This window comes from Mercenaria mercenaria, chromosome 2 (genome assembly GCF_021730395.1).
Source record: "Mercenaria mercenaria strain notata chromosome 2, MADL_Memer_1, whole genome shotgun sequence".
Taxonomy (NCBI): Eukaryota; Metazoa; Mollusca; class Bivalvia; order Venerida; family Veneridae; genus Mercenaria; species Mercenaria mercenaria.
In genome coordinates, this window is record NC_069362.1 from 25119524 (window position 1) to 25134293 (window position 14770).

General features: G+C 34.7%; 1 protein-coding gene across 2 annotated transcripts; it reads left to right on the plus strand.

Moving 5' to 3' along the window:
• The first annotated feature begins 1271 nt into the window (after positions 1 to 1271).
• LOC123563543 (uncharacterized) lies at positions 1272 to 14502 on the plus strand. Of its 2 annotated transcripts, none has more exons than XM_045356391.2 (10): positions 1272 to 1344; positions 5048 to 5837; positions 6314 to 6390; positions 6767 to 6993; positions 8983 to 9128; positions 9504 to 9610; positions 10288 to 10392; positions 11571 to 11687; positions 11869 to 12114; positions 12274 to 14502. In XM_045356391.2, the coding sequence occupies exons 2-10, from the start codon at positions 5206 to 5208 to the stop codon at positions 12978 to 12980; spliced, it is 2364 nt and encodes a 787-aa protein (XP_045212326.2). In that variant the 5' UTR covers positions 1272 to 1344; positions 5048 to 5205; the 3' UTR covers positions 12981 to 14502. The 2 variants fall into 2 exon arrangements, with proteins under 2 accessions (XP_045212326.2, XP_045212327.2); XM_045356392.2 differs by lacking the exon at positions 1272 to 1344 and adding an exon at positions 1988 to 2045.
• Positions 14503 to 14770: the final 268 nt, after the last annotated feature.

Sequence of the window (14770 nt, forward strand, 5' to 3'; positions counted from 1 at the left end):
CGCTGTCCACTGACAGCTCTTGTTTTAAATACTGTTATTATATCAAAGACTCTTTCATTTTACTACAACAGTATTTACACTGATATGATATTAATATACTGCTAACATTCTTAAATTATGCCGTACTGATGTACAAAACAAATATGTTCACTATATTGTATGAAAAATCAATTTACATCCATTGAAAAGGTAACAAATTCTGTGAAAAGTCTTGCAAATATTCAACGTACTCGTTCGTTTATATTTGACGCATATATTCTGCTCTTTTGCCAACTTGATTTATAACTCCAAGGAACGACAGTGCGATAATACGATGCAAAATCGTATTGACGGTTTTGGATGCAGTGTTTTACGAATGAAAAAATATTTTTATGCGTTTAAATGGGTATAAATCACACTGGGACTTTTTTGTAAGTCCATAAATCGCGCTAGTTCTGTTTGCCTATCTAGAAGTATTGGGACTGCGACATAGGTCAAGATTTCTTTAAGACGGATCGATGGAGTTTTGTTTATTGCACTCGACATAAGGAAATATAATTTCATGAAATATGTCATTAATATGAACTTTAAAAATTCAGAATGGTATGAAATATCTTCTCGGTGTACATTAGAATTAAGAGTTCTTTTTGTCCTCGCGGAGCGGATGAATTTTCAAATCCGTAAAATATGAATTTATTTATTTATTGCTTCAGAAGTCAATTTTACAAATTAAGAGGTGAGAAGTATGTTGTTCTAGGCAGGTTGTGTGAGCTTCATCATAAACAGAATAATTAACAGACAACTGCCTTTTGATATCAATGTTATCAGGCTCGGCAGATATGGACGAACTTTTCGTAATTTTGAATGCATATCCTATACAATCAGTTCATATCCTGTCTTCAAATGGGCCAGTTATACATTGACTGAACCCGCAAATGTATTGAACGGCCCAAATGAAAAAGATCAATGAAATTAATATTCTCGTATTAAGGCAAAAATGATAAATAACATCAGATGAATTATTATTTATTCAAATAAAACAATCGTACCAAATATTTTCGTTTGCCTAATATACAAATTCAGATATAGCCTGTGAATTTCAACTTTCGGTTTCAGTCAAATAAAATAACGACTTTCGGTTTCCGAGGTATTCAGTATGAGTTTATTAACAAAGCATAAATGATCAGCTTATCCAGATTTTAAAAAATACACTCGTCTGATCCGCGGAGTTAAAAAACATAATTCAAAACAAACGCTTTTTATCTCCAGCGAATCATGCAGTCGCCTTTCCAAAATTATTAACGGAGCATGCGCAGTAATGTAGTTTGCATTTGGTGGCCATTACAAACGACACAAAATCCTGAGGTAAGCATTTATCATCCTGTCTACAGTTAAAACGTCTACTGCTCACATTTGATTTTTTACTAGTACGGAAGCATGTTCATGAAAGCTGGGCAGTTTAAGAAGATACTTATGTAAGTGGAATACTTGCTGTTTCAAGTTTACATACAGATAAAATTTACTTGTTTGTGACGAACTTGTATACTATGACTACCGAAATATCCACAGATACGATGTATAAGAACAAGACAGTAATCAATTAATTTCAACACAAACTTGTGCGACTGCGGATTAACATTATGTTACAAATGTTACATAACATGTACTTCTCAAACTGTTGCAAAAGTGAAAGTAGAACTTTCAATAAACATGATAAATGTAGTAGGATCAGCTTTGAAAATCAAACTGGTCCTGACACAAAGTTCACCAAGTCTAAAAATATCACAAGAGTTTTTAAGAGTCTGACACTTTTCATCTACTGACATGTTGTAGTTAAGATTCTATTACCGTTATATTATTATAGTTACAAAATGCTTTATTGACCTCTGAAATACAGCTGTTAATCAGTCCATACCAAACTGATCTGATGTGGTAGATGTCTTTAACCATTTTCCAAAAAAAGCATTAGTGTTCTTTTTCAAGTCAGTGTTTTAACCTATATTTGCTTTTATAGTTTTTAGACACAGGCCAAGATTAACAGATGCATTCAAGGTTTAACCATTTTTGTATGTATAACTCGTGTATTCCAGTGATTTGCTAATGTTGTAACTTTATTTAATAGGTACACTTTTATTATGTTATTAAATATACTTTTGTTATTTATATCGGTCAATAGCTATACATAGCTGATGTTGTCTATACCGATTATAGAGAATAATAGGTTAGTGCCGTAGATGAGAAAGTTTATCTGGCGAGGTGGAGGCGGTTATCGGGTGAGCCGAAGGCGAACCTGATAACGTCCGGAGCCGAGCCAGATAAACTTTCTCCATCTTAGGCACTAACCTATTATTCTATTTATCTTGTCATTACTTCATTTTCCGATATTTGGCAATTTATTTTACGAAAATAAGTGTGCGACAACCGCTTTAATGACGTCATATTCGTAATGACGTCACTTATATAATGACGTGATTATCGGCAAAATCGCAATAATTTCTTCGTTTTTGAATAAAAACTCATTATTTGACCACTCATTTTCTTAGTTCGGACATTTCCAACACAATGATGATGGTTTCGTTGCAAAATTTCTTATGACAACAATATCGATCATAAGGTCACATGATCAACTGACCGTATATCACTGGTCACATGATCAACTGACGGTATATCAAGAAAGATATACGGCACCCTGATATCGGGTCGAAAATACTGCAAGTGACAGGATAAATATCTGTATCTGAACTGAGTTAAAAATACCAAATACATATAATTTTTTTAAACTTGTTTTTTTTTAACAAGTTGTATGACTAGTGTTTTTTTTCTGTTGTATAGAACACTTGTGGTGAAGGTGTATGTTACAAGAAAAGAAAATTTATAATTTCAAACAATTGTTCTAAAACGTTTTATATATACATGTTTTCAATATATGCTGTATACAATTTATGAAGATGTTTTACGAAAAACACACTTTAAGCTGTCATATAAGCAAAGTATTCAAAGTCAGACTTATATACGTTATAAAGGCAGCCATGTAAGAAACTTATTTGAATGGGTACGTTAACTTTTTTGTTTCAAGTCTGATTACGACCAAACAGTTCACTTAGCTTCTAAGTCTAGCTATGGCTGTGTATATTTCTGTCCTCTAAAGTTTATATGTAGTATCATTTAATGGACATGTATCAGTCTCATAAAAGTCATGCCCTGTTCAAAGGGGTCACAACCGTTGGTCAATTGTTAAACATATACTTACATAGGAAATATCTTAAAAAAAAGACTTCAATCTAAACCCCGAATGGCATGAAATAATGTATTTGGTTTGTAGCAATGGACTTGTATCAAATTAGGGTCACTTATTTTACAAAGACTTACACTAAAAAAATATTTTTCTCCGAAATAATTATTGTTGGGTCTTAGAATCTATGTCCTGTGGCATCATTAAACCTATACAAATCGGTACCCCTGAGCCAACAGTGACAGTGTCCTGTGGTTCACTTGTTATAAAGGAAAACTTTTATGATCTTTTCCTTGAAACCACAACAGCTGGAGGTAGATCTAATATATTTTGTATGTAGTATCATCTTATGGACAAATATCAACCTCATACAATTCATGGCAATGAGTTCAGCAAACTTATACCAATCTGTATTCTTGGTCAAAAGAGTAACCTGTTAAACATTGAGTTATAAAGGAAGTACGTTAACAATCTTCTTTTTTAAACCCACAATAGCTGGAAATAAGATGGTTGGTATGTCATCAAATGGACCTCTTTCAAACTCATACTAATCGCAACACTTGCAATATGGTTAAAAGTTGTCAGCAAGTAGAGTTTGTTTTTATTTTACACAACTTTATATTTGGTAGACATAACATTTTATTAACTGAAGGAAAAATAGTTGGATATTTTTTAGTTAGCCTGTATATCCTGATCATTTATTAGGTCAAAGGTGACAGTACCCCTGTGGTCACTTGCTTAACATACACTTTCATAGGAAAATATTTATAAACTTATAGACCTGTATCAAACGTCATAAACCTTGGGACAAATATGTCCCTGTCCTGTAACTATTTGGGTCACTCGTATTACACATACATATACAAGTCATATAGAACGTCTATTTTTGTGAGAATATTTTATTAGTAAAATGAGCAACGTACTAAGTCAAGCTAAGAAGTTGATACAAAAATAGCAAATGCTTAGTCCTGCTCCTAAGTGCTGTTGTTACTATGTAAGCAGTTAATTGATCTATGTTTATACTGCATATTTGGTAAATCTCAGCTGATTTGGGAGTGTGCATCCAGAAACGTTTTTGTATGTCATTATTTCAAATTATCATGTTCTGAACATTATACTTTATGTAATACATTCTATCTTAATATTTGAATTATGTCTCCCAATTCCAATGGTGGGATTTGACTGAAACTACATGGGAATGATCAGTAGCAAGCCTATTTACTTATATATTATGGGTATTACAGCTGCAAGTGTTATAACCATTTTATTTTTATATCGCACCATTCATAATGCTCAGCATATATTTCCCTACATGAGTTAACACTTACGTCTACGTTCTTTTTCTATAATAACTGCCTTATCAAGATTGGGGAAAGCATGGGGAAACATATAATTGTTTAACCCAAAACACCTATCTAGTTTCTTACTATATTGAAAAAAAAGGTATATCTAACTATACATTTTGATCATATCTTTTAAATCTTTAAACTGATCATAACGCTTACTACAGGAAACAAAATGATTTAAACATCATTTATATTGTATACAGTATTCCCTGTTGCAGTGTTATATAGTTTTGATACCTGTCTCCAACTTTTGTTTATGCAGTGACAGATAGTTATATCTCTTAGTCATACAACAGGTCGTAAAATTGAAACAAATATTCTTTTTTCCTTTTAACATGGTTCCCTTAATTTGTTATTCTTTTTGTCTTAATTTGGCTCAGGAACAATCTGTTTCAGATTCGTGCAGAATAATATAATAGATTATGTTGATATTTCAACTATACTTTACAGGTTTACTTCTGTTTCTAGTGTTAATGTTTTTGCTATGCAGGACTGCATGAAGCATGGCTGGAAAAGACGGTTCCAGTTTAGTAATGCATCAAAACGAAGGACAAAATGATGACACCGACGTTGTCAGGAAAATTACAAGCATAATCTTAAAAGAAAAAAAACCTGTGTCGCTGGCATATATTTGTCAGAGTATCAAAGATGCAGAATTCAAACAGATATACTCTGTCATTTCAAAATATCAAGATAATTTCTGCATCCTTACAACAACCATTTGTTCATCTTACTACAAAAGTTGTAATTTGCGAAACGCATTGCTCGAAGCAAAGTTGTGACGGTGTTAAACCCCATTGCTCAGGTTTGCACATTTGTAAATACTACCTACTGTCCGGAAACTGCCGATTTGGTAGAAGATGCTCTTTTGGTCATGATTTGAACACAGATCATAACAGAAAGCTTCTAGAAGAAAGTCATTTGAACAACATTACAGTTAATGATCTCAATTTCCTGTTAAAACAAGTAAATAACAGGACAACGCTGACTAGTCCAGGAATTTGTAAATTTTACAATATAGAAAATGATAAATGTAGACATTCAGAACATGGTACAGTATGTCCACTTTTGCATATATGTAGACATTATGTTAACGGCGATTGCATGTATGGTAAAAAATGCCGAAGAAGCCATAATATACTTGACGATGCCAGTGTGCTTATACTGCAAAAGCACGGTATAGATACACGCAGGAGGCCAGCAGAAATACTGAAGGAACTAAGAAGCCTGGATGTACAAAACCGAGCAAAAGATGGACTTGAAGCGGATATCAAAGAAAGGTTAAAATATTTTATAGTCTTCATAAACTTAAACTATTTGTCGTCATGATGCATGATGTATGAATGTTAAAGTGTTAACAGAAGCATAAATTTAAATACATACATGAAATAACTTTCAATATTTATGTCACAAACATTTTCAATTTCTTCTTGCGATATAGTTGTAACCTATCAAAGTAAGCATACATCAGTTTATAAAACGACAGTATCCTATAGAAACAATTCAACCTTATTAGAATTTGAAAGGTCACCTTCATGAAAAATAAATATGCATGTTTTTATACATGGTCATTTTACTTATACGGCAATTTTTATGAAAACTGTAATTTTTAATAGGGAGTATTGTAAAAACTTTCTAATATGAGTTAGGCTTCAGTGGACATAAACATTTATATCTTAGAGTTACATCTTGAAAATGTTATTATCTTCTTCTTCGTTCGCCAAAATATCTTGTTATAAAAATTATACTTTTGCAGATCAGCTAGGCCTACACAGGAGAAGAATGGCTTACAGTCTGAGCAAAACATTTACCAAGAAACAATCCTTTCTTCAGGTTAATTAGTTAACATGTTACTGTAGATATTCCTCTGTCTTATACTCTTCGTATCTGAGCGGCTTAGGGCATGTGGGTTCCTTTATCTACTGCAATGAAGTCCCATTCCTTTATTAAAATTACATCAGACTTATTTTCATATTCGGTTGGTAGTTATAGCTGTAACTGTTAATTATGTCCATGTCTACTGATGCATCTACCTTTATTCATATGCATAGTTTTTCAAATCGATCAGGTCAAACATTGTTTTGAATATGAACGGTTTTCATACACTTTATCTATTAGATAATACATATTGCTGTCGCTTGGTATTATTTTTTAATTGAAAGATGATTTACTGTGAAATTGATAGTTAATAGGATGTACAATATTACAGATGAAGGTGCCAATTCATCAGATGATGCCTTGTCAGTAAAAAAGGAAGAAATTGTCGATGAAGAAAATCCATATCAAGAAGTATATACTCCTCAATTGCATGTAACTGTTTTATCTGATCATGTGCCATTTCGTTACATGTCAGCTATTACTGCCAGTGAAAAAAGAGCCAAGGGTAAACGAGACAAACTGAAAAACGCTGACATAGGAAGTCTCGTAGAAGTTCATGTGAGTTGTTGAGCTAATAATTTTTACCTCCAAACACATGATTATATTTCCAGGTACCTTAATTATTGAAAGTACCACACTTTATTCTGATGCAAAACGTAGCGAAATTATTGAAAGAGATAACGTTATAGATACTCATTCTAAAATGCTAAACTAAACGTGTTTTTCTTTCATTTTTGTTTCATTCAACAGTTCCCTAAAAAGATATATTAAGATAACTGAACAAATTGTACACTTAAGAACCGATTCAATGCATTATTGGCAGGAGACAGAATTGAACTTTATGTTTCTTATGATATAACAAGGAATGTATCGTTCTTAAAGCATATAAAATCATCTTAAAGGCAAAAGATAAGATCAAACATTATTTAAGCCCGCCCGCTTAGCTCAGTAGGAAGGCGTTGGTCTACGGATCGTGGGGTCGTGCGTTTAATCCCTGGGCGGGGCGTATGTTCTCCGTGACGATTTGATAAAAGGCATTGTGTCTGAAATCATTCGTCCTCCATCTATGATTTATGTGGGGAAGTAGGCAGTTACTTGCGGAGAACAGGTTTGTACTGGACAGAATCCAGGAACACTGGTTAGGTTGACTGCCCGCCGTTACATGACTGTTGAAAAATGGTGTTAAAACCCAAAACAAACAAACAAACAGTGTTTAACTTGTCTAACGTACACCATACAAAGTTCATGAAGTCCACTTTTAGCTTAGATATATTTGAAAAATCATGCCTTTGAAATCAAAATAGGAGCCAAAAATTGATAAAACTGCTACAAATAGATTTTGGAAGAGTTTCCAAAAAGTACAAATGTATGAAGAAAACTACAATTTTCTTTCTCTTTTTTTTTGTTCGTTTTGTTTATTTTTTGTTATGGCAACTCTGGTCAACAATAAAGCTCCACAGCTAGCGAGGAGAATGCAGAGCTATGTATAACCTGCAAAGTAGCACTTCAGTGGATTTCATCCCATTGTGGACTTGCAGGCAATGAAGAGGCAGACCGACTGGCTAAGCTAGGAGCTCAGTCGGAAGAACCAACAACACCTGTGAGCTGCAAGGAGAAAGTCACCATCTAAAGGCACTAACGAGACCAAGGATAGAGTAAGATGCTTTCATCTCCTTGATCGGTCTAAACAAGTGATGCTGGTCAGGCTTTGCTCAGGGCACAACAAGCTCAATGCTCACATGTATAAGAAATTTAGACTGGCACCATCACCAACCTGTCCGTGAGGAAGATCAGACTACGGAGCATATACTCCAGAATGTAAAAGGCATGACCAAGGGCGAGCTGCAACTTGGCCGATAGATACCTCAATCCACCAGAAAATGTATTGAGGCACTGAGGATCTGCGGCAAACCACAAATTTCATCGAGATTACTGGTCTGGCAGTGTAGGGCGAACGAAGAAGAAGATTTTTTTGATTTATCAATACGTATTAGTTACTGTGCGTTCAGTAAACGAAATGCTTCCAGCCTTCATTTTTAAAGCACTGATTGAATCAAGTTTACTGATTACAAATGAAAAATTAGATTTATATATGGGAATAATAAATACAGGTTACTTTGTATGAATTTTATTGATATTTTTCTTGGTTTTTTTATTGTGTTGTAGTTTTATTTTCTGTGTTTGTTTTCGTTGGTATGTTTTGTTGATTTTGATTTCGTTTTTATTTAGGCGACAGATAATCCCACCTATGGTTAAACAGCTTGATATAGTTTCTGGCCAGAAGGCTTTGTCCAGTTTTTAATTTTTCGCAGCATAACAATAGTTAGAAAAAAAGACTGTCGTGTAATTTTTACACGACTGTCAGTGACCATACGGATGATCTGTAAAGATAACGCCTTTTTCACAAACAGGATGGAAGTTTAGGTTCCTGAAAATTTTCATTAAATTCTTAACAGGTTCTTTCGTCTTTCCCTTGTTTAAAAAAAAACAACAAACAATTCTTATTGCTCGGATAAGAAACTGTTTGTGACTCCTAATGCATTTCAGGTTGAGAATTATAGCGGAAATATTACTATCGTTGGATTTTGTGCTGACTGTGATGGTAAGGTTCATCCATATAATCTGTATGGGGAGAACTGCAAAGACGGTGTTTATAACTACAAATGCAAAACTGAATCTGGCTCACCGATAAAGTAAGTTAATGAAATCCTTTCATTATTTTTATAACTACATACCAACAGAAAAATGATCTCATTTTAAACGATTCAATATTTGCCACTTAATTGCTAAAAGATACAGTCTGAGACTGTGAAATGTCTAAGTAAAAGGGTCATGAATCAAATGGAATTAGCACCAGAGTTATGAATTGTATAACATACGACGAGAATGGTGATGGCAGCAATACGTTTAATGCAAGTTAGCGAAAGCGTGAAGTACAATCATAGGAGTAATTCATTGTTTATATATCTTGTCATGAATATAAATACGACATTTATGCCATCCATTCATATGATATAGAATATTAGCGGTATTCATTTTTACAGTAGAATTTAACCTTTTCTTTTCAGGTTGTTTGGAGTATCAATAATTACTCCAAAAGTTAAAGAATATCAGGACAGTCTGAATACAACGGTAGCTTTTCTCGGCAAATGTGGTGTTTCTGAAATGAAATTATGTAAGTATTAAAATGTAGTTTGACGGTTTTACATTGCTATAACTTTGTAACAACTTGATATAATTTGGATGCTCCCTTACCGAGAGGTAGGTGAAAGTCGCTAACCACATTATACCCGTCACTTCAGTGAGTTTGGGCCCTTCGTCTTGCGAAAGGTAGCTCTGCGCAGAAATGATACCAAGAAGAGGGACAGCTTGACTCCTCCTCCGTCATTTAAAGCAGTAATTTTATTTTATGTCCCAAAATAACGGCAACAACAATGATTTAATGACATTCGATGAATTTCGAAGAAAATTGCGATTTTCATTACTACTTGTTGAAACGCAAAAATGTGATGACAATTGCATATTACATGTTACTTTATCATTGTTCTTGTCATTATTTTGGGACACAATAAAATAAATGCTTTAAATGACCGAAGAGTCAAGCTGTCCCTTTTCTTTGCATCATTTCTGCATAGAACTACCTTTCGCAAGTAATGATATTTGATGAATTTCGACGAAATTTGCGATTTTTATTACTACTTGTTGAAACGCAAAATAGCGATGACAATAATATTTCGAGCATTGCATATTACATAGTTATTTGTAACAAATGTATGTTATTGGATTTGATTATATGAGTACATACTGTACATAGAGAGTCTAACATTCTCTCCCTTTACATAAAATTTTCAGGTGAAACAATCGAGGATAAACATTCTATTTATCTGAAGTTCATAGTTTTTCTTGAAGAGTGTGGCAAATCTATCAGTGGGATATCACCTGTCATACGCAGCAGAAGTAAGTACATACATTTGTGATCACAAAAAAAAATGTTTCCTCCCCACCCCACACAAACACACTCGCACACTTTCATCCCAGTTCCATTAACGGGGTCAAAGAAGTATGTTTCTGGTGTAATCCCTCATTTCACTTTATATTTATTTCATGATTTGATAATACGAGGGAAATTCAGAAAATTTTGAGACTGAAAAAAAACCTGTACTTAAGCATATTGCTTACACCACTCCCTCAAAGTATTCACCCTTAACTGAAGCGTACTTTTTCGATCCATGACCCGAAAGCCGCAGGGCAGTCTGTTATTTGTACACTTTGCAGACACTGATACACTGTACTGCTAAGGACACTTCTGGAATTGTAGCGGCGCCCAGCCAGCATTTTTCAGCAAATGAAAGAAAACAAAACACCACAGGGACTTAGGTCGGGCGAAGATGGAAGCTGTGTCAATTGCTTGATCTGCTGGTCCTGTAAAAACTGCTGTACAATTTTGTTTGTATGTGCAGATGCATTGTCATGAATATGGCAGATGCCCCGTAAACCTGTTTACGAGGCGATGTTTAACGCAATGTTCTATAACTGATTGTAGATACTTGTCTTGTAAAACTTTCCAGTAATAGATCTGCCGTTTACACTGAGTATTTGCACAACAGTGCCTTTGGTGAAGAAAATTGTGTGAAGAACCATTTGCAACTTTGAGTTTCTTGCGATATCTGGTCATTCTTGCTCTTCCCTAAGCAACTATTTGTTTTAGGGCGCCCCACAGGAGGTAAATCTTGGACTCTAGATTCTCATTACCAACATACAAACAGTGGCTTTGAATGGGGAAAAATCACTGTATATGTGTTTGTGGTATGACTGTGCGATAACAAACCCATTTGTCTTGAAATTTTCAATGTAAATGGCTATTGAAATCCCCTAGAAGTCGATAACAAAATCGTGCTTGTACCTGTAATAGTTTCTATGGAAGCATGTTAATCTAAAACATTCTGAATTCCCCTGGTACAAACATATCATGCTGACGGTTATATGAAGCTCTTTGTTTGCTATATATTCGTGTGTGACCTAGTAGCGATATGTTGCTCTGGTTGCGTTTCATATCCTGAATGCTTGCAGGTATTCTGCTGTTTCTTTTTACTTTGTTTACATTGCTTAACATATCTTTTCTTTATACGTTACAGAGAACCAAGCCGGTAAAGAAGATGGACATGCGGAGAATTGCAAAATGGCTGGTCAAAAAAGAGCATTTGAATGTCCCGATGGTGAAAATGCAAAACGGCGAAAAGAATCCAATACAGGTACACTCGAAGAGAACAAAATTTTTTTAAAGCTCATGAATTTTGTATTGCTGTGATATATATATCTGAAAATAATCAGCAATTAAGAATTGTTTCCGAAGTCAAAATTGAATATAAAAAGGAGCTAATATTTAACATACCGTATATGCATATTAATAATAATAAAACCGTTTATTTGTAGTTACATTGCCAGTTCGAAAAGTGTTTGAACGATGCTACAGTAGACAAAGCCCACATACATGGGGAAATTTCATTGACACTTCTGGATATCAAGAGTCTGCTTTAACATGGAAGGCACAGGGCGAAGCTCTTCGCTCTGTTTGCATGATCTGCTATCCCGGAGGGACCGCTACAGGATTTCGAGTTGGTTCTCAGAAAAACTACATAATGACAGCCGCTCATGTTTTAGAACATATACGGCAACCAGGTTGGTATTGTTTGTTGATGCATCAATAAATGAACAGAGCAAATTTACTTAAACCCTTGACATAATCATTTATGTTTATTGGACAACCGATCTTTTAAAACGCTGAAATGTGTCATAATGAAATTGTGCAGGAGAATTTTACACTTACTTTCTTTTCAGGACACCGCCGTGTTGGAAGATCCAAGCTAAGCCCACTCAACAATTCTGAGGTATTTGTAGTGTTTGATTATCTAAAGGAAGGAGAAATTCCAATGAGCAACAAGTTTCATTTCAAAGCAGACATCCACTTTGAAAATGCTGAGACAGACACTGTAATACTAGAAATTTTAGAAAACGGCCATGGTACCCCAATACCACCTCCACTTACATATTTCAGAGCACCAGATTTCACAAAGGAGTTTTTCTTCATTGGACACTCTGAAGGAAAACCTTTAGGCATTAACAAGGTGAACAAGATAGTGGATATGAATAGCAAAGAATCCAGGATTGATAGAAAAAATGTAAGGCAATGGAGTTTAACTCACACCAAATGTGTAGTGTATCCGAAGGGCCGAGAATATGAGCATGAACCGTTTCAAACTCTAACAAACAAACATAGGTTTCTTTTTCACTGTAAGTTTACAAAAGGTGCCTCTGGATCCCCAGGTGTAGTTTGTTTAAATGACGGCCGAAAGGTTGTTGTTACTATGTTACTTCGTGGGTATCCAGAATGGTACTATGATCCAAACATGGAAGAATTTAAAGCGAACTGGTCAAAGGACGGTCTTTGTGTGGAACAAGGGGTAAACTTAGAGTCTGTGTACACGTTCTTGTTCAGAGACAATAAGGGGTTATGTATGGATATATTTGGTTCCGAAACAGACTAAATAATGCACAGACTGAAAACGTTTAAATACCAAACATGTACATATTGAGAGTTCAGCTCACGGACTAGGGTAACTGTAGTAATCACTATTCGTATCTTCCTCATAGAAGAGCTGTGCTCTGAGGCAGGATTGGCTGGTTCCAAGCTTTTGATGGTCGTGCAGAATGAGCATGGGAAGAGCAGTTTACTAATTACCAAGACTGTGATTGGTATGTTACTTATAGGTGGGAGTAATTATATTAGCGTGACAGCCTACCCTACCCAGAGTTTTTCAGCTGAATTAGAGGATTATGTTTCTCCACTTTAAACTAGGTCGCTGACGAAATAAAATAACTTCCACCTCGCCAAATATTTTAATATGTTCAAAGAAGCGTGTGAGATCATTTGTTTGAGCCCGACAACGAAGTTGTAACGGGGATAAACTGGTTGCCTGTCTGTCTGTCAGTCCGTCCGTCCGTCCGTAGACACAATCTTGTGCGCACAAACAACCTCATCCCCTCGACACAATTTAATGAAACTTCAAAAAAGTGATCAGTAACAACAGTAGTTGTGCTTGTGCATGTTAGGTTCTTTCAGAAAAAAAAATGCAGAGTTACGGTACTTTTTTACTATACTATATACATATGCAATCTTGAGCGCGTCTAATCTCCTGAACCCATGCACACAATTTAATGAAACTTCACACAAGTGATCAGTAGTAACCCTACTTGTGCATGGTGCATGATAACTTAACTTAGTTTAATTTAGTTTTAGGAAATCATTTGATTGTTTGTTTTATGTTTAGTGTTGTTTGTGTTTTTATACATCAATGCGTTCTAGTTGTTGTTTTTTCCACATATAATGCATGTGACCGTTTACAAACAGGCAGTATTTTGTTTGCAACATTCTACACGCCCCTAGCACCGGCTTAGGTGGAATTCTTATATAGAAAACTTTCACAGATCTAATATCCATGATCCAAGTGGACAAGAAAATATAACAACACTGAGTCCAAGTATGTGGAAACTTTTTATAGCCGCCGATTGGTACTTAATGACCAGTTTCTTATCAGTTATTTGAGCTGAAGTGAGTTCACATGCATCAACATGACTATTTAATTGCACATGGACATTGAATATTAAACTGAAACTTCTTATAAAGACTTAATTGCAAATAAGCATTTTTGCTCTTTAGTGTATATTTGTAAATTTGAAATGTTCTTTTGTAATTACTTTGAAAATTCTTTGACACACGATCATACTCTACGGGGTGAGCATATAGCATCATTTTATAGAGGTTTGTACTTCAAAGGTCATAATCACACTGATCCTTACCTCTTAGCTGGAAAAAAATATTGAACTCGATTTATAAAACTTCATGGAATGATTGATAAAAATACGTTTAACCTCTATCGTTTTCAGACTTGAAATTACTCTAACTTTATTTAATCGTTAAGTTTTCAGGAACTCGACATTTCAAACTTTGTATTATTGTATTAATGACTGATTTTGAATGAAAGATTAGAATAAATTTATAACACTGGACTTATTCTTGTGTGTTCTTTCAGTTGTGATATCTAAGTGGTGTAGTGAGACTTAAACTGGTGAGTGGTGGTCAAGTGGTTAAGTGTATCGGCGCTTAGTCTGGGGTTGAAAGGGGTCACCCCACTCTCATACCACACCGTCTGTTTCCCAGAAGCGGACTGGTTTTTCCAGAAGAGACTCAAGCTTATAAATATAATTAGTATAAACTAAACTGGCCAATGGCGCCTCTATCATATTAGTCACACATAATGATACCAAAATGTACGAC